The following is a 21601-nucleotide window of genomic DNA, read 5'->3' as shown; positions in this document are numbered from 1 at the left end:
ATTGGTAGGCACCCATAGAGTAAGTAGAATTGGCTTTAACTAGGATGGGGGCTTTGCCAGGCAAGTATGATGAAAGGAGAAGTAGCACAGGACTTGAAGGTATTTATAAGGAGGTGATTATACTTCACGACTATGAAATCTATGACAGGCTATGAAGGAAGTGGGGGAAGATGTGGAAAGTAGGATGATGGTAGAGAATAGATTGGAGGTCTCAAGGAGTCTAAAGAAGTGAATAAAACTAAATTGTTAGCTGGAAAGGTAAGAGGTCAAGGTCAGAAAGGGCGAGGCAGACTCATGTTCATTGCAGCATTATTCACAATTGCAAAGGTATGCAAATCACCTTAGGTCATGTCAAATGATCTAAGTCCAAGGATGAATGGATAAAGAAAATGTGTGTGTACACAGACACACACAAACATTATTCACCCTTAAATAAGAAAGAAGTCTTGTCATTTCTGACAACATGGATGAACTTGGAGGGCATTATGCTGAGTGAAATAAGCCACACAAAGACTGCAAGTATCACTTATATATGGAATCTAAAAATAAGAGTTGAACTCCTAGAAACAGAGATTGGAAAAGTGGTTGCTGGGTGGGGAAATAGGGAGAGGTTGGTAAAAGGGTACAAACTTTCAGCTGTAAGATGAACAAGGTTTGAGGATCTTATGTAGAACATGGTCACTGTTGAGATAGTTAATACTACACTGTATCACTGCAATTTGTTAAGAGTAGAAGTTAAATGTTCTCACCAAAATAAATGAGATGATAGATGTCTTAATTGACTTGATGGAGGAGAATCCTTTCAGTGTATACATAGATCAAATCATCACATTGTATATTTTCAGTATCCTGTAATTCTGTCACTTATGCCTCAAAGCTGGATGGATGGGAAAAAATAGAAAGTGGGAGATAGAACTGAAGATTTTGGGGTGTGATCATGGTTATAATAATGAAAGTAAGATCCTCAGCTATATGATCCATGCAGTATGACTCTTGGGGTCACTTATAAATAACTATAAATGTCAGAATGTATTACTAGGTACAGTGTTTTGTATGTTGGGAAAAATACCTCTTGGATCAATCTGGTAAGAACTAATTAGTATACACAACGTAGTATATCATGTCAGAAAAAGAAATACGTATTTGAGACTGCGTTTGCTCTTACGTTTCTCTGATTATCATTTAGCACATGCATTATACATCGGTGAGTAAAAGTGTAAGCATAATCCATAGGCTTAATGAATTCCTTTCCAGCCAATTTTCTTTGAGCTTTACGTGTTGGGAACATCCCAATTATATAATATCAAAATTATTTTTACCAAGTTTGGGGCTGTGACATAAATATAGCATTACAAAGCTTGTAACTTTCATTTAATAATTTACCATTACAGATTTGCTGAACCAAAATAAATGCTTCACTAAAATTCAAGGGCAGATCTGATGCATAGACAATCTAGCAATAAAGATCTACACTGTAGGATCAGTGAAGATTAAATAAGATTATAGTTATATATGTTAAGTGAGATTGTATAAATTTATATGATACGCATTAATGAGATAATGCACACTGATAAGCACCAAGTCTGACAGTATATTCCTCAATATAGTCTCGCCATTATATATGGGTACACAGTCAATATTAATTGAAATGAACTCTTTGCTTTAAAACACATTAAAGTACTAATTGCAACTTAAGATAGGAATGTGTTGAATCATAAGAATAGGCATTTAGCTATATAGTTTACCAAAAAGTTTTCATCAGAACATACTTGTAAAGCTTATCATTTTATAATTGGTATTCTATATTTCTTTCATAGATTGTTGTCTGAAAATCAGTTTGTTTTGCCAACTTCTGAAAAGTTAATCTACCCTGAGGAGTAGAAAAATTCTTTTTAAGATTTTTCTTTTATATGCATATCTGAAGGATTTGTCACTCAGGGGCTTATATTTTTACCTGTGGCTATTTCTCCCCACTGCAAAATTAATTTTTCTCCAGTCATATCTATAGTTCTTCAGTTGGCAGAATATGTAGTCAGTAATTTGAGAACAAATGTGCCATACTCTTTTGTACAGTGATTTCAGTATAAACGTCTGTGTGCAAGGTAGTTTCTTTGGAATTCAATTAGATGGGAAAGTAACATTTTTCAAAAGGTCATAAAATGAGGCTAATTTTTCTGATAGCTGTGCCTTAGGTTGAATTGAGGACTATGAGGTTAAATTATTTTTACGCTAAGGTTACCTTTGGGGGAGGGAGAAAATGGATGCATAGTTACTTTGATTACAGGGCCGAGAAATATAGACAAGTGTATTATTTTTTTCCCCACAAAGAGATTTGCCAATTTCCTCAAATATTTTCCTCCTTTTGATTTGGTAAGTAGTACAGAAGCCATGGATTTGAAACTTAGAAATTGAACTGAGACCGCAAACCTCTGTTCACTTAAGGGTTTTAATCCTCAAGCGATGCTCCTGCCAGGAGTCCACAGCTTAATTACAAATGGCTTTCTCATGGAAAGCAGATCATTTGATTTGGATATATGGAAAAGGAGCCAAGTGACTCTATAACATGATATACCACATAATAAAATCACACACCAACAGCAAGAAATTGTGTTTCCTCAGCATGAAAATGATATATGGCCACCAGCTGGAAAGGAACGAAAACGTTCTATAACCAAAAATCCCAAAATTGGAGGTTTGCCTCTGATTCCTATCCAGCATGAGAGAAGTGGAACCCAAGCCCGGAGAAATATTGAGGTAGGTTAGGATTTTATTTGTTTTATATTAATTATAGCATTTGTTTTCTTATGTCTTAATGTGATTAAGTACATTAATTACTTCTTTGGCTTCAAAAGCACAACAATAATCTTTGGAAAGCATAGTAAAAATCACATCCAGCAAGAAAACATTATGAATGACCCTGTGCTTCTCCTTTAAGTTTTGTATTTTAACTTTTCTTAAAGAGTTTTAATAATGTCATTGACCATTCAATTAAATATGCATAATACCACTTATTTTCTTATCCCTCACATAGCCAAGCAATTTTAAATGTGTATACAGAAGTCCGCCTGGTAAATCACAGTCTCAAATTAGTCTTACAAGTTCACTTTTAACACCCTTACAATAAGCCCAGGGCCGATTATGTCTGGAGCCATGGTAACTAGACTTTCTAGTAACACAATCAAATTCCAGTGGTTTGGGAACTGATGGGGTGTCGCAGTTAATTTAAGGAACTGCTAGATGACCCCTGAGCATCAATAAAAAAGACCTAGCATCTTTCAGAAAAGCGGCTATTTGTTTTCCTTCTCACCTTGCGGGGTGGAGAGAACATACATAGCATCAATCTTGACTTGAGAAAATCTGTTTGCACTCAAAACTCATTAGATACTTTGGGATTAATGCATGTTTCAATGCCTTAATTGAGCCCCTCAAAGCAAAAAGAAAAGCATGTAAAAGGTGTTATTTCTTTGGGGTTTGGGATTGAGCTGTTTGAATCTCTTTCTTTCCAAACAGAAATAACTTCTTTTAAAAGACTAAAGGTACTTTAATTTAGTGATCAGATTTAAAAAATATTTTTCCCATGTAGATCTTTCCTTGAACATTTACCCCAGTGTAATATTCCTCTTCACTAAAAGATAAAAGCCATGAAAATAATGGTTATTTCCTTTGTTGCCTATTCAGTCATTCTGCACAATTATGGGTTCCTCAGCTAATCTAGAATCTTCCTAAGAACCCAAATTAGGAAACATAGTTTGAACAAAAGAAGCAAACATGGGAGTAGATGTGCCCTGCTGGGACCCCAGCTTCTTCTGATATGGATCAGTTATGGAGCAAAGCAAAAAATAAATTATTAGGACCAAATCAAAATACATTAACCAATATCCAGTATAGAATTAGGATGATGACTTATAAATATATAGTGTAATAATTTGTTACCTAATCTCAAATCCAGAATTTTTTTCTCTTTTAGCATGCTTAAGATCAGAAAACTGATGAACTCCAAACAACAAAGAACTTGTTATAGGCTTTTAAAAATAATTCCATGAAATATTAATTGCTAGAAAAAAAATTTACAAGTAGTTAAGCTAAATTAACCTTTTTGTAAATGTGGTGATTCAACAAATTTGGCAAAGAAAAATTTTAAATGTTCCAATGTTGGAAAAACATTGGAAGTTTAAGAAGCATTAAAACAAAATTGAAATTAAAAATTTCACATGAACCATTGAAATGTTTGTTATAGAATTAGATTCATGTAAATATTTAAGAAAATATGTTTATAAAATGAATCATTTTGATCCTTTGTTTTAAAAAGGGAAAATGGTTTAAAATATTGCTAAGTATGGGGGCACCTGGGTGGCGCAGTCAGTTAAGCATCCGACTCTTGGTTTCAGCTCAGGTCATGATCTCGGGGTTGTGAGATCGAGCCCCATGTCAGGAGCCGTGCTCAGTGAGGAGTCTGCTTGGGTTTCTCTCCGCCCCCCCCCACACACACTTTTTCTAAATAAGTAAATAAGCAATATATTTTTTTAAAGATCTATTAAGTATGATATACTCATAAGAAAATTTGATGCTTCAGCCATTTGGTAACTTACCATTTCAAGTCTTGTCTTGATTTCATGAGGTTTTATTAAAATCTACGTGAGGATACCTCATTCAGGCAGGAAGTCTTCCTGGAAAAAGCAACTTCTAAAATGGAGTAGTGAGCTAGCTGAATAAGCCAGGGAAAGTAAGTTGTTGTCAAAGGAAATCACACAGGAAGAGGCAAATACAGTGCTTAAGAATATACATGCTAGGTCCCACCTGTGATTTGGGTACCTCCTAACTACATTGTGCTCAGTCTTTTTATCTGTAAGCATGGAGGGATAAAAAAAGGCTCTACCTTATAAGGCTATTATGATGATTCAATGATATCATACTTTAGAATTTATTAGAATAACGCCTAGTGCACAGTTAACATTCGAGTCAAAATAATAAGGAACTTGGAAGACAATATGGGATAATTTACTCATTTCCAAAATTGTCATTTTTTTGTCATCTGTAAAACAAAAACAATGAGCAAAGAAGAATGATGCAGTTCTAGCAGAAAATGGTGACCTAGAATCATTGCATGCTTCTCTCCTCTGTCCGCATCCTGGAGCACATAAAGAGGCACATTGGTTCCCAACAGGGCACCATGGCATCCCATTCCAAACTCCCACTTCTGTGACCTTGGGCAAATGTGCATTTCTATTTCTGTGTCTTAAAATATAATTTACTTTATAGTTTAATCAATGTTTATTTACTGTAAATAATGCCTCTAAAGCAGTATTGTGAGGATCATGGAGATTATCAACTAATACAGTGAGTTTAGTAGTGAAAGTTATTTAAGAGCATTTCTGCTGTAATCAACATATTGATCATTGTATGTTTTGCTATTTTTAAGGCCTCCATAACTAGAGGCCTACATCTGGACATAATGGAAAACAGATGTGGATGCAGACTAAAGACACGTAAGGGATTTCCTCTGAGAACACATTCCTGTGCAGGGAGAAGGACTGCTTTTCACACTGACCTTTCCATTCAAACTACTACTTTTCTCTAAACATACTCTGACACTTCATAACTTATCTATCCTTTTTAAATTATTAATGTCTTATCTTGTAAGGACAGTGTAGCACATAAACTATGTCCTCCTTTCTCCACAACATGAAAGGTGCTCCCAGCACATCAAAGCCTCACTGTCCCATCCTCTCAACTCTTTTTTAAAAAGATTTATTTGAGAGAGTGTTGGGGAAAGTCAGAGGGGGAGAATCATCAGCGCAGAGCTCAACATGGGACTCGAGCTCAGGATCCTGAAATCATGACCTGAGCTGGAATCAAGAGTCAGATGCTTGACTGACTGAGCCACCCAGGCCCCCCCCTGGCCCTCAGTCCTCTCGACTCTTAACAGATCACTTCCCTCCCTCTCTCCATCTTCGTATAAGATTACATCTCTTAGGCTAATACTAAAGTTTACTTGAAATTTCAGCATTACCTGCATGAATACTACATCTGAGAAAATCCCAACGTCTACCTGCTGATGGTTGAAAGATAATGAGAACTGTTACTATGATGTGTAAAATCACTATAGACCCTAAGACACCACTAAAAAACCATTAGAAGTGATAAATGAATTCAGTAAAGTTGCAAGATACAAAATTAATATACAGAAATCTGTTCTTCTAATAACAAAGCAACAGAAAGAAATGAAGAAAACAGTTCCATTCGCAATTGCAAGAATAAAATAACCTGGGGAAAAAACTTAAGGAAGTGAATGACCTCTACTCTAAAAACTATAAAACACTGATGAAAGAAATTGAAGATGACACAAATGGAAAGACATTCCATGCTCGTGGATTAGAAGAATATTATTAAAATGCTGAGTTTCTGTACACTAATGAAATAGCAGAAAGAGAATAATCCCATTTACAGTTGCACCAAAAATAATACCTAGGAATAATCACCTAACCAAAAAGATGAAAGACCTGTACTCAAACAATAACACACTGATGAAAGAAATTGAAGATGACACAAATGGAAAGATTCTCTATGCTCATGGATTGGAAGACCCAGTATTATTAAAATGTCCACACTACCCAAAGCAATCTACAGATTTAATGCAGTCCCTATCAGGATACCAATAACATTTTTCACAGAACTAGAATAATTCTAAAATTTGTATGGAACCACAAAAAAACCCTGAACAGCCAAAGCAATCTTGAGAAGGGTATCACAATCCTAGATTTCAAGACACACTACAAATGTATAATATCAGAACAGTTTGGTACTGGCACAAAAGTAGGCATAGATCAATGGAACAGAATAGAAAACCCAGAAATGGATCCACAGCTACATGGTAAACTAATCTTTGACAAAGCAGAAAAGACTATCCAATGGCAAAAAGTCTCTTCAATAAATGGTGTTGGGAAAACTGGACAGCTACATGTAAAAGAATGAAATGGGACCACTTTCTTACACCATACACAAAAATAAATTCAAAATGAATTATAGACTTTAAATGTGAGACCTGAGCCATAAAGCTCCTAGAATAAAATATAGGCAATGTTGGCCTCAGCAACATATTTATGGTACATCTCTTCGAGCAAGGGAAACAAAAGCAAAAATGAACTATTAGGACTATACCAAAATAAAAAGCTTTTGTACAGCAAAGGAAACCAAGAAAAGGCAACCTGCCGAATGGGAGAACATATTTGTAAATGATATCCCCAATAAGGGGTTAATATCCAAAATATATAAAGAACTTTTACAACTCAACACCACAGTAACAAATAATCCGATTAAAATGGGCAGAGGACCTGAATAGACATTTTTCCAAAGACATACAGATGGCTAACAGACACATGAGAAGATGCTCAACATCACTCATCATCAGGGACATGCCAATCAAAACCATGATGGAAAAAAAAAATCCTCAATGAGATAGCACTTTACACCAGTCAGAATAGCTGGTATCCAACAGACAGGAAATAGCAAGTGTCAGTGAGGCTGTGGAGAAAAAAATCCCTCATTCACATTCCCCTGTTGGTGGGAATGTAAATTTGTGCGGCCACTATGGAAAACAATATGAAGGTTCCTCAAAACATTAAAAACAGAAATACCATACAATCGAGTAATTCCACTACTGTGTATTTACCCAAAGAAAATGAAAACATTAATTCAAAAAGACATATGCACCCCTATGTTTATTGCAGCATTATATGGAAGCAGCCCGAGTGTCCATCAATAGCCAAATGGATGAAGAGGTGTATATGTATTGAATGAAGTATTATTCAGCCATAAGAAAAAGAATGAAATCTTGCCATTTGCAACAACATGGATGGGCCTAAAAGATACTGTGCTAAATGAAATAAGTCAGAGAAGGACAAATACAATGTGATTTTACTTACATGTAGAATCTAAAAAACAAAACACAGAAACAGATCCATAAATACAGAGAACAAACGGATGGTTGCCAGAAGGGAGGAGGGTTGGGAATGGGCAAAGTGGGTGAAAGGGAGTGGGAAGTGTACAGGTTTCTAGTTATGGAATTAATAGGTCATGGGAATAAAAGGCACAGCATGGGGAATATAATCAGATGATATAATAGCACTTTAGGATGATGGTAGGTACACTTGTGTTTAGCATAACATAACACAGACTTGTCAAATCACTATGTTGTACGCATGAAACTAATGTAATACTGTGTGTCAACTATACTTCAATTAAAAAAAAAAAGTTTATATTGCTCAGTTTTCCTCAGGTAAGAGATGCCAAGTGAAACTTAACATGTTTAATATTTATAAACTTTATAAAATTTATTTTATAAATTTTATAAAATTTATAAAAAAATTTATAAATCACAGCCCTATGCTGGTTAGCCATCATTCTTTGCAGGGGAGGGGTTATTTTGTTGTAGTAAATATATGTAAAAATATAAAAACTGTTCATTTTAACCATATTTAAGTGTGATTATTGGCCTCGAAGTATATACATTCATGTTATGCAAGCATCACCAATTTCTCAATATTTTAACATATTCAAATGAGACTTTGGAATTAAGTTAGATACTAAACATTTCATCAGTTTTTAGAGTAGAAGAAATGTATTTACCTGAGATATATAATCATAATTTTATCAGAAAATTCCAAGTTACAAAATGTATAAAATACATTTGTGAAAATATTTGTATTGAGCCTGAATTTGTAATGTTTCAATTCCAAATCTGGATTTGATGGAATTTAGGAAAATAGAACATGTTATACATTTGAAAAATTTTAAACTGACCTTTAATTCACTATTTAATAAGTTAATGATCACTTTCTAAGTGCAGGCACTGTACTAGGTTCACACTTCAGGGAACATATCAAACAAAAACCCTGCTTGCACTGAGTCTTTCTAGCAGGGCATTCAGATAATCATATTAGATAACTGCCATGGAGAAAGGTGGGATGTTGTCTTTTAAACATTATTATATTGAAGATCTTTACTGTTTATGCTACTCACAATTTCATACTTAATGTTATATTACCATTTTCATTACATTTTCTTTCAATATTCATAACTTAAGTGCTCCCTCAGATTTTTGCTTTCTAGGCTTTGCAGTTTTTACTGGGGGAAATTTTGAAGACGTTTCTTCAATTGTTGCTTCTTGTGAAAAGAAAAATAACTTTTCTCTTTCCACTTCACCTACATCCTGATCCAATTTATTGGGTATCCTTTCTGTGTGGCTCCATACTGCTCTATGCTTTTGATTCTCTGTTTGTTCTTGTATCTTACACTTGATTAAATTTTCATACCCTTTGATAATATGATGGAAGTTCTATATGCCAGAAATTGCCCAGTCACAAGATGTTCTGAACACTAGTTAGGAAAGCGCACCTTTACAGCTCACTGAATTAATGTATACTCTAATCCTCAGATACAAAAGTGGGTTTAATACATAACTATATATTTTTCAGTGTTTCCAGGAATGTATCTGTGGGATTCTAATAGGCATTGTGTGGGAGGAAGAAAAAAACAGAAGTTAAACCGATCTTTTTGCCATAAAACTTCTCAACATTTTTAATATACTACTATGTACTGTAAGTCTCAAAGAAGGGGCTGTAGTACAAGTATAGAGCATGTCCCCAAATCACGTGGCCACGGACAGGACACCGTAGGAATTACAGATACATGAACGTATGATGCATTCAAGCAGAAATGAATTGGAAGAGGCATGTTGGAAATGAGTCAATCTGAATAACCTGAGAGACTTCTTTGAAGCTGTATGTTAAACGCATGTTAAAATGAATTTCCATGACCTACCTTTCAGTTGATTTTGTAGCTCTAAGATGCCTGTATTGATCTCTTGGTTAGTAAATTCAGACATGGCAGTTCTGTCGAAGTAAAGTTAGAACCTCAGTCATGGAAATAAGCATGAACATAAGGAGCATCAACATTTAACACGGCATGTGTCTTTTAAACTTACCTTGTACCAAATCTTGCTTTCCTGTGAGATGATGTTGTATTTTCTTTTCAGAGTGCCAGAGCAGAACTGGAAAGGTTGCGGCTCAGTGAAAAGCGGGATCAAGAGTTGGGGGATAGCAGCTTAAAGGAGAGAGCCTCCATGGTGGCCCACTGCCTGGAACACAAGGATGAGAAACTTCGAACTCGAACCAGAAAACATCGGAGTTTCAACTGTCTGGAGGACACAGAGGCTGACGTCCTTCATGGGCAACAAAAAAGCCATAAAGGCCTCAAGACACTGAGGAAGACTGAGGACAGGAATGGCAAAGCTGCTTTGGACTCTGATAGTAAGTTACCGTCAAGGGTAATTGAAGAGCTTAGTGTGGTGCTGCAGCGGACGAGAACCCTTCCAAAAGACTTAGAGGACGAGCAGATCTTGCAGAAAGAGGTAAAATAGTTCTGCACATTATCTTTTTTAAATATTGTGTACTCTGTGTGTGTGCGAACCAGAAACCAAACAGCAAAATTCATGGTTTGTGAGATTTATCTAGCTCTACATAAGCATTTAAATAGCATTTAAAAATATATATGTACATATAAGTAGAAGATGACGCTTTTTTAGGTCTGAACAAAGCTTGTACAGTTCAACTGGAGAAGCATTGGGTTACTTTGAGTCAGCCAAGCTTTTTACAGTAGTTGTCTGTTGAATGGTGTAATTTATGAGCAGAAACCTCAAACTGTACTGTATTGTATAAAATGCTTTGTTTAAATGAAGCCTATGAAACTGTGTGTAACACATTTTGCACTTTGAGAAACCTTGTATATTAGGTTACCGTATATGTTTTTAGGTTTACATAGGGTCCACCTTACGGAAAAGAAAGGGAAGTTGAAAAGGGGAAGGATTTATTTTAGTGGCTGCCTATCAAACATTGGAGTTTTAAAAAGAGGCAAGGAGTGAACAGAAAACGAAGGAGGTCAATTAAGTTCTGATCCATAGTGAACCAGAGTGAATCTTATCAATGAGAAACTGCTTGTTAAGAAAAAAGTCTAGTGACTGTTTCCCAAAATGATGGACGTTCAGCCAACAACCACGAATAACGGCAGTGGCCACGCTTACTTTCGGTGTTAGTGAACCGGCCACAGAATACACTCACTACACTTCAGTTCTGCAGAGGGGTCTGCTGACAAGAAGCGTACCCTGCATATGCACAGGACCTGGCATGGACGCCATTTGCACTGTTGCTGTCTACATTTTAATTCCTTACTATGGTTTTCGTACAAATTCACTATCACAGGGTTTTGTTATTGTTGTTTGATTTTTTCATTGTTGTTTTACTTGGTATTTCATTTCTTATTTTAAGTAAGGTGATAATAGGCTTCTCTGCAATGTCAGAATTAACTGGAGGTTTACAACATAGGGCCATTTGATAGCTTGTCCCACTTTTGGTGGCTACCAGTTCACATTTGATCAAATCTCTTTAAGGGGGGGAAAAAAAGTCTCCTCCCTGAGCCTAATAAATAATAACAAAACCCTCTGTTTTTGCTTCCACATCAAGGTCAGCTACTGAGTTGGTGATTTTCCTCCAACAGTCAAGACTACCTAATTATAGTTCACATTAGGAACAGTGCTTTTCATCGATTTCTTAAGAATTTTATTAGGTCTGATGAGTTTTGATTAAAATTATATCGCTAAGCTTTATTTCAACCACTGTTTCCCCCTGTTTTTCAGGTGACTTCTTCAGAATCTGTTATACAAAGGCCCATACTTTGGTCAGTCCAATCTTAGTATAGTAATATACTCTTAAATGCTCTGAATTTCTTCATTGTAAAATACTAATCACTTATATTTGGTGGTGATACAATATTTTACCATGGGTGTGTGATATTTATGCTTTAAAAACAAATTCCAGTCGATTTGGATTTAAAGAAACTGCAGGTCAGTTTATGAAACAGGTATTAGCACTGCTGGGGAGCCTTCATTTAAAGCAAGAAATGGTATTTAGGAAAAAAAAAATCAAAAATAAAACTATTATTCCTAATGATAATATTTATGAGATAAGCAGGCATATGACAGTCTTTGACACTGGGAAAGTATCTGGAGTTTTTTACCTGCCTTATCCGAATATTTTTTAAACTGGAGCTTAAAATCTAATAGCCCTGTTTCCCTTCCTTTCCTGTATAATTGTCTCCATTTTTCAAGAGTAAGATAAGGGCTAATGATGACATCTCATATTTTGAATAAAAATTAAAAGTGTTTTACAAGTCCATTTGAATGTGATTGTTATTTTCAGAAGTTAAAGGTTATTTTGAAATAAATCCAATCTTCTTTCCTCTTTAAATATTTGAATATATACTTCAAACAAGCTATGTCATTTTTTCCCAAACATGTCAGTGTGAATATTGTTCTACTTTAAATGATGAATATACACAGATAGGGCACAAACATGTTGATGGTACTCTTTCATTTTTATAGCCCTAAAGTTAATTACTAGACATGGCTTTTAAATATTTGACTTCTAAACAAATTATTACCTGATGATTTATGAAAGTGGCACTGAAAATTCAAAACTAAGCAAAAGTAATTGAAGCAAAATGACTTGTGTACATAACTGTAATAGCTGCCAATTTGCATTGTTCAGATGACAATTTATAATTCTAAAATACACATAAACTGCTTATTGCAAAAGGAAATATTTTTGAAAATGCATCAAATTTATTTGAAGAGACTAGCATTCACATATTTTCATGTTTTCTCAAACTTTTGAAAATCACTATGGGGAAAAGATTAAAACTTTTACCGTCTTATCAAAATTTGCACCAAGACTTTCATAATTATCATTCGCTCAACAAAAGATAGAATTACATTTATAATGTGAGCAATTTTTTGTCATGTGTACAATCATGTTTATCTCTAATCATCTGGAAATGCAAAGCACAGAAATGAATATTAGATAACTAAAATTAATCTGTTTTATAGCTGTTATTTTGAACAATTTTTTATTGCAAATGTTCTAAGTTATATTGTACATTCCTATCTTCTCTGCCATGGCTACCATATGTTGAATGTAAACTTAATAATTTGGATAGCTCTATAGACTTAAGACCTTTTATGAATTATGGGATTCATGTTCAGAATCTAAGTGTCTTCATCTGAGAAGTGGGAATAATACCTATCTTGTAGGCATTTTGTGATAACTAATTTTATATATATATTTATGTATGTGTTTGTGTATATATACAAATACACACATCTCATAGAGTTTTAATAAATGTTACTTATTAATGTATTAGTTTTTCTAGCTCTCCTTTGATTCAAGTCTTGAGACTTCTTTTTTTTTTTTTTTTTTTTTTTTCAAGTCTTGAGACTTCTTACTCATTTTCAAATTGTCTCTATCAGTTCTTTTTTTTTCCCCATTGTTTTAAAAATATGCACTAATACAACACATTACCACAGGTTGTGGGCTGAATTGTGTTTTCCCATACCCCATATGTTGAAGACCTAATCCCCAGTACCCCAAAATGTGGAATATTTGATGATGGGGGCCTTTAAAGAAGTGAATTAAGTTAAAAGGAAGTTATTAGGGGTGCCTGGGTGGCTCAGTTGTTAAGCGTCTGCCTTCGGCTCAGGTCATGGCCCCAGGGTCCTGGGATCGAGTCCCGCATCTGGCTCCCTGCTTGGCGGGAAGCCTGCTTCTCCCTCTCCCACTCCCTCTGCTTGTGTTCCCTCTCTCGCTGTGTCTCTCTCTGTCAAATAAATAAATAATCTTTCATTAAAAAAGGAAGTTATTAGTGTAGGACCCAATCAAATCTGACTGGTGTCCTTAAAAAAAAAAAAAAAAAAATTTGGACACATGACAGAAACACCAGGAATGTATGTGCACAGAGAAAAAGCCATGTGAGGACACAGCAAGATAGTGACCATCTGCAAGCCAAGGAAAGAGGCCTCAGACAAAATCATCTAATATCTTGATCTTAGACTTCTAGCCTCCAACCCTGTAAGGAAAGCCCTATTGTTTAAGCTGCCCAGTCTGTGGTATTTTGTTAATGAAAGCCCTAGCACACTTTTATGTTAATATAGATATCAAACAGAATACTCCCTGGTACTTATATGTATTGGTTCTTACACTCTTGTTATCCCACCTATCAGAATGTAACATTCCATCAATGCAATGAATACAGTGTAATATTACAGCTATCATAATGATTAACGGAGAATAAGAGAACATGTTAAGATGTAACTGCTTAGAAGTGTCAGCTAGCCAGATAACTTGAATGCTGAAGTAATATAAACCATTGAAAATTTGCCCAGCAAAATTATAGTTTGGGTCTGCTTGTAAAGATTCAAGTTCTGTGACCTCAAGAACACTATTCCAGCAGAGTGAAGATGCTGACTCCTCACACACCTGATAGAGAATACTGTGAATCCTTCCAACGAACAACCCAGAGAGATCTTGAGTTCAGTAACTGAGTATTCACTAGACTAGAGACATACAGTCCTTTCAATTAACCCAGATGAGCCAAACCATAAACCTACTGCCTAAGATTGGATCAACACTAACCATCAAATAAAAGTGACATTTGTATCTCATTGGAGGGGATCTCTTCTTCCCCTCCAGTAAATTGTCTCACTTGCCACCTTTTTTATCCCCTCCCATTTTCTCTCTGAAACCTCTTCATTCAGCCTTGTTTCCTGCTATTTACCGTAACTGCTCCTGGCAAGGTCAGAACAACCTCATTGCTAATTCAAATGGTCACTTCTCAGTGGTTGTACCTGATCACCTATCACCGTCTGTAGCATTTCACACAGTTGATCACCCCACCTTTGTGGAATACAACCTAGCATTGGTCTCCAGGATATTTCTATCATGTGGTTTTCTCCTTCACTAATCCATCTTGGATACCTTACTGGATACTCCTCTCTAAATGAATTCCTCTAGCTCAGTTATATAATCTCATAGCTTCAAATATAGTACATATTCTGACTAAATAGTTTCATTCTAGATTACCCATTGAGCTCCAGACTGTAATTTACATTTCCACTTGAATTGCCCCGCTGTCATTTCAAATATACCATATCTAAAGCTTTTTACATGTTCCTCATCCTTTCCATTCCACCCTCTTCTGCCCTTTCTAGGACTCAGGTACAGAAAGGTCAAGCAGATTATTCAGGTAATGATCAACAGAGTTGGCATGTGAATGTCAGCAATCTAGCTCAGAAGTCCACACTTCTGAACTCCACATTAGCTTGCTCAGACCACTGTCCTCTCTTGCCTGAATGATTACGAAAGATGTACTATGTGGAACAAATCACAAATTAATCTTTTTAAATATAAGTAAAGGCCAAATTAATCTTTTTAAATATAAAATAGTCTCTCCTAACAACCCTTGAATAGCTTTCTATTTCTGTTAAAAGGAAAGTATCTATAAATACAAGCCCAGGAATAATTGGTTTCAATGTACCAACTGCTACTTCTGTCACCAATCTTCACCACCCTCACTTTGATACCAGCATACTTGTTCCTCAGAATCACCAGGCATGAAAATGCTTTAGTTGTGCATGAACTGTTCCCTGTAAGTAACATGCTGTCCAGACATACACATATCTCACTGTGACCTTCATGTAGGTCACTGTCAAATAGTTCCTTAACAGACAGACCTTCTCTGAACATCCCATATAAAATGGCGTCATCACTTTCTATCCCCTTTATCTTCTTGCATCATAGAACTTACCACCACCTAACAATTTACATATTTATTAGTATATATTTTCATGGTCTAATTATTTCCAATAGAATCTGTCAATGTAGGATCTTAGATTACCACTATATTCCCAGCACCTAGGACAGTGCCTGTACCATAGCCTATAGTCACTACGGAAATATGTATTAAATAAATGAAGTCATGGTATAAGGAAATAGTTTGAAGAAGAAAAATGGTCCCACCAAGACCTAGGAACAGTGGATTAAAAAAAAAAAAAATCTGTAAAGGCTATTGCTGAAGTGAATAGGAATGAAAGTGGCAGCATTCTGAGGAAGTAGAAGCATTCAAGATATTGTGTAGCTGCTCTTTTTCTGGGGGTATTTACAGAATCTATACACAGGGAAATAAGTTGAAAAATCTGGTCTTTGATCAAGTTGAGAGATGTTTTTTGCAGAGAGATAAATCAGTTTTTGGACCCTTGTGTAGCTAAGGAGGCAAAATTGGAGACTCAAGGGACAAAAATCCCAGGAAAAAGGGAAGAATGAAAACTGGCTATAGCTGGCTTTCCTTTTACGACGATTTGCTGAATAATGATGCCACATAGGGCAGCAGGCTAATAAATTCAGTGGAAAGGCTTCAATAGCAGAGTTGAGTTTTTTAACAGGCTTACAGTACTAAGAAGGCAAAGATTCAAGTTTATTGACTATCATGGAGACGTTCCCCTGTGAACATACAAGCTCCAGTTGGAAACCTTAGAGATCCATATGGTCAGAGCATATATGAATTGGAATCTTAACAGAACATGGTCAAAACTGCCTCACAACCTCAATTCATCTCAGTCCCTGACTGGGTCAAGATCATCAGCTTTTTCTGCTAAAACAGGAAAAGAGGAAAAATAATATTATGTAGAGTTCACTGTCTGGCATGAAAAAAAAAAAAAAAGGCATCCCCCTTCTGGTGCCAAAACCAGATAAAGACACTACAAAAAAAGAGAACTACAGGCCAATATTCCTGATGAACATAGATGTAAAAAGCTTTAGCAAAACATTAGCAAACTGAACCCAAAAATACATTAAAAAATCATTCACCATGATCAAGTGGGATTTATTTTCAGGATACAAGGGTGGTTCTATATTCACAAATCAATCAACATGATACATTGACAAAAGATAAAAACCATATGATCATTTCAATAGATGTAAAAAAAAAAAAAAAGCATTTGACAAAGTACAACATCCATTCATGATAAAAACTCTCAACAAAGTAGCTTTAGAGGGAATATTCCTCAACATAATAAAGGCCATATATGAAAGACCTACAGCAAACATCACTCTCAATGGTGGAAAACTGAGTGCTTTTCCCCTAAGATCAGGAATAAGACAAGTATGTCCACTCATACCACTTTTATTCAACATAGTACTGGAAGTCCTAGCCATAGCAATCAGAAAAGAAAAAGGAATAAAAGGCATCCAAATTGGTAAGGAAGAAGTTATACTATCACTATTTGCAGGGGACATAATACTATATATAAAAATGCTAAAGACTCTGCCAAAAAAACTATTACAACCGATAAATGAATTCAGTAAGGTTGCAGGATACAAAAATCAATGTACAGAAATCCATTGCATTTCTATACACTTTAATAATGAAGCAACAGAAAGAAATTAAATAATCCCATTTACAGTTATACCAAAAATAATAAAATATCTAGCAATAAACTTAACCAAAGGCCTGTACTCTGAAAACCAACTTAACCAAAGACCTGTACTCTGAAAACTAACTTAACCAAAGACCTGTACTCTGAAAACTAAAATATTTTTTAAAAGATTTGAGAGAGCGAGCGAGCATGAGTGGGGGTGGGGGGAGGGAGAAGCAGACTCGCTGAGCAGGGAGGAGCCTGATATGGGGCCCGATCCCAGGACCCTGGGGTCATGACCTGAGCTGAAGGCAGATGCTTAACCAACTGAGCCATCCAGGCACCCCTGAAAACTATAAAATATTGATGAAAGACAACACAAACAAATGGAAAGATATCCCATGCTCATAGATTGGAAGAATAAATCTTGTTAAAATGTCTATACTACCCGAAGTAATCTACACATTTAATGTCATCCCTGTCAAAATACCAACAGCATTTTTCACAGAACTAGAAAAGACAATCCTAAAATTTGCATGGAACCACAAAAGATTCTGAACAGCCAAAACAATCTTGAAAAAGAAAAAAAACAAAAAAAACCTAGAGGCTTCACAATTCCAGAGTTCAAGTTATACTATAAAGCTGTAGTAATCAAAACAATATGGTACTGACACAAAAACATAAATCAATAGAATAGGATAGAAAGCCCAGAAACAAACCCACAATTATATGGTCAATTATTCTTCAACAAAAGAGGCAAGAATATGCAATGAGGAAAAGACAGTCTTTTCAATAAATGGTATTGGGAAAAATGGACATCTATATGCAAAAGAATGAAACTGGACAATTTTCTTACACCATACACAATAATAAACTCAGAATGGATTAAATACCTAAAAGTAAGACCTGAAGCCATAAGAATCTTAGAAGAGAGCATAGGCAGTAATTTCGCTGACATTGGCCATAACATTTTTCTAGATATGTCTCCTCTAGCAAGGGAAACAAAAGCAAAAATAAACTATTGGGACTACATTGAAATAAAAAGTTTCTGCACAGCAAAGGAAACAATCAAAACTAAAACACAACCCACGGAATGGGAGAAGATATTTGCAAACAATATATCCAATAAAGGGCTAGTATTCAAAATATATAAAGAACTTATGCAACTCACCACACAAAAAACACAAATAATCCCATTGAAAAATGGGCAGAAGACATGAACAGACATTTCTCCAAAGAAGACATACAGATGTCCAACAGATACACGAAAACATGCTCAACATCACTCATCATCAGGGAAATGCAAATCAAAATCACAAGGAGATATCACCTCAAATCTGTCAGAATGGCTAAAATCAAAAACACAAGAAGCAAGTGCTGGCAAGGATGTGGAGAAAAAGAAATTCTTGTGCACAGTTGGTAGGAATGCAAACTGGTGCATCCACTCTGGAAAACAATATGGAGGTTCCTCAAAATATTAAAAATAGAACTACCTTACAATCCACAATTCATACTACTAGGTATTTACCCCCAAAATGCAAACACTAAGTCAAAAGAATAGATGCACCCCTATATTTATTGCAGCATTATTTACAATAGCCGAATTAGAGAGGCAGCTCATGTGTCCATCGATAGATGAATGGATAAAGAAGATGTGGTATATATACAATTGAATAGGATTCTCCATAGAAAAAAATGAAATCTTGCCATTTGCCATGACATGGACGGAGCTAGAGAGTAAAATGCTAAGCAAAGTAAATCAGAGAAAGACAAATGTCATGATTTCACTCATGTGGAATTTTTTTTTTTTTTTTAACATATAATGTATTATTTGTTTCCAAGGTACAGGTCTGTGATTCAACAGTCTTACACAATTCACAGCGCTCACCATAGCACATACCCTCCCCAATGTCTATCACCCAGCCACCCCATCCCTCCCACCCCACCACTCCAGCATGTGGAATTTAAAACACAAAACAAATGAGCAGTTGGGGGTGGAGGGGAGAGACAAACCAAGAAACAGACTCTTAACTATGGAGAACAAATTGATGGCTACCAGAGGGGAGGTGGGTGGGGGGATGGGTGAAATAGGTGATGGGGGTTAAAGAGTACACTTATCATGAGGAGCACTAAGTAATGTATAGAATTGTTGAGTCACTATATTGTACACCAGAAACCAATACAACATTGTATGTTAACTATACTGGAATTAAAATTTAAAAGCTTAATAAAATTAAAAGCAAAAGATAATGATACAGAATAACTGCATAAGAATTTCAGATACAGTTCATATTCAGATACAGTTTACGTTAAAATTACATTTGAAACAACCTTTAATTTCAAGGCAATAAATGGACGGAATATTTTTTTTTAAACATTTAAAATTTTGGGAAGATGGCAAAGTAGGAAGATCCTGAGCTCATCTCATCCTGTGGGCACACCAAAATAGCAGCTACATCTATGTGACTAACTGCAAATAATCTGAAGTCCAGCAGAACAGACCTTCCATAGCTAATCATAGAGAGAAGGCCACATGGACAAGGTTAGGAAGGGTGGAGATGGGAATGAGAAACAAACCCCTAGCATGACTGGCCACAAACAGAAGGGACATCACAAGCATGGGGAAATGAGAAGATCAGACCCTGCACCGGGTCTCCCCAGTATTAGGGAACCTTGTTGCAAAGATGAGTCCCCATAATGTCTGGTTTTGAAAACCAGCACAGCTTAATCCTAGGAGCTTTAAAAATCAGCAGGGCTTAACTTTGGGAGAGCAAGAGGGCAATAAGAAACTGAGTTCCTGCCCTTAAAAAGTAAGCATACTAAAGAACTTGGCTCAAGACACTGCAAAGAAGCAGCAGTTTGAAAAGTCGGGGTATATGTGAAGGCAATATATTGACTAATCTTAGAACATGTGCTGGAGGGACAGGGATCTGCAGGAGATTTCTCCAGGAACAAAAGCAATGACAGGTGGTATTTTTTCTTCCCCTCCCCCAGCCTAGATAGCTAGAATGCTTGTGAGAGCCAGCAATAACACTCTTTATCTATACCTTGCTAGCAGCACAGGTGCCCTGCCCCCATGTTCCCCTGCCAACCCACTCCATCTAACCCACCTGCCCTGACAGGCATCCCTCCAAAACAACTCCGGCAGAGCCATACCCGGCAAGCAGTCCCAGCAGGACCAGCACCACTCCAAAAAGATTCCTGCCCTGGGGATGGGGGATTGATTAGCACATATACCAGCAAATCCATGGTTCCTGCAGCTTAGCTTCTTAGCTGGCTGTGCAAGGAGCAAGCCCTGCTATTCAGTGCGCCTGCAGCTGTGGCAGAGAGGCTACCTGCAGACAACCAGGCTCACTGCTGCCCAGTCCACCAAAAACCACCCCCAGTGCACACAGGCCTCTCAATACTGCAGATGGAAAACACTGCCCAGTGCATCCACAGCAGACAAATCTGTCATTGCTGCTGGCTGGGAAATCATGGCGCAGCCACAACATGCAGCCCACAGAGGGGCAGCCCACACAGGGGCGGCCCCCACACACGAAGGGCAGCCCCCCCCCCCCACAGGGGCAGCCCTGGAGTACCTGGTCGTGGTGACTGGGGGCATTGTTCGGCAGGGCCCCCGGGACCTCTTCACGAGGCCACTACTTTCAAGACCAGAAGACATAGCTGACCTACCTAATTAACAGAAACAAACACAGAGAGACAAAATGAGACAGATGAATATGTCCCAAAGAACAAGACAAACCACAGTAAAAGAGCTAAATGAAATGGAGATAAGCAATATGCCTCGTAAAGAATTTAAAGTAATGGCAATAAAGTTACTCACTGGACTTGAGGAAAGAATGGAAGAACACAATGATAACTTCAAAATAGAAATAGAAAATATAAAAAGGAACCAGTCAGAGATGAAGAATATAACTAAAATAAGAAAAAAGAGTGAATCAACAGCAGATTAGAGGATACAGAACAGATCAGTGATCTGGAGGCCAGAGTAATGTAAAGCAACCAAGCTAAACAGGAAAAAAAAAAAAAGAAAAGAAAAGAAAAATGAGAATAGTTTAAGGGAACTCTGTGACACCATTGAGCATAATAACATTTGCATTATAGGGATCCCAGAAGGAGAAGAGAGAGAGAGAGAGAGAGAGAGAGAGAGAGAAGGGGGCATAATACATATTTGAAGAGATAATAGCTGAAAGCTGCATTAATTAGGATAAGGAAACAGACATCTGGGTCCAGGAAACACAGATAGTCCCTAATAAGATTATCCCGAGGAGGTCCACACCAAGACACATAAGAATTAGAATG

The 21601-nt window shown here is 36.5% G+C and overlaps 1 protein-coding gene across 4 annotated transcripts in view; it reads left to right on the top strand.

Annotated features, from left to right (window-relative positions):
• Positions 1–13247, top strand: part of ARAP2 (ArfGAP with RhoGAP domain, ankyrin repeat and PH domain 2) — a 183982-nt gene extending 170735 nt beyond the window's left edge. For all 4 annotated transcript variants that reach the window (XM_078068483.1, XM_078068484.1, XM_078068485.1 and 1 more), the window contains 3 exons: positions 2620–2754; positions 10034–10408; positions 11690–13247. In XM_078068483.1, coding sequence (XP_077924609.1) covers positions 2620–2754; positions 10034–10408; positions 11690–11746 — 567 coding nt within the window. In that variant the 3' untranslated portion in view covers positions 11747–13247. The remainder of the gene's footprint in view (positions 1–2619; positions 2755–10033; positions 10409–11689) is intronic.
• Positions 13248–21601: the final 8354 nt, after the last annotated feature.

The sequence above is a fragment of the Halichoerus grypus genome, chromosome 3, assembly GCF_964656455.1.
Source record: "Halichoerus grypus chromosome 3, mHalGry1.hap1.1, whole genome shotgun sequence".
In the NCBI taxonomy this organism is placed as follows: Eukaryota; Metazoa; Chordata; class Mammalia; order Carnivora; family Phocidae; genus Halichoerus; species Halichoerus grypus.
Note: the sequence above shows the minus strand (reverse complement) of the source record. Positions and strands in the feature narration are given on the sequence as shown.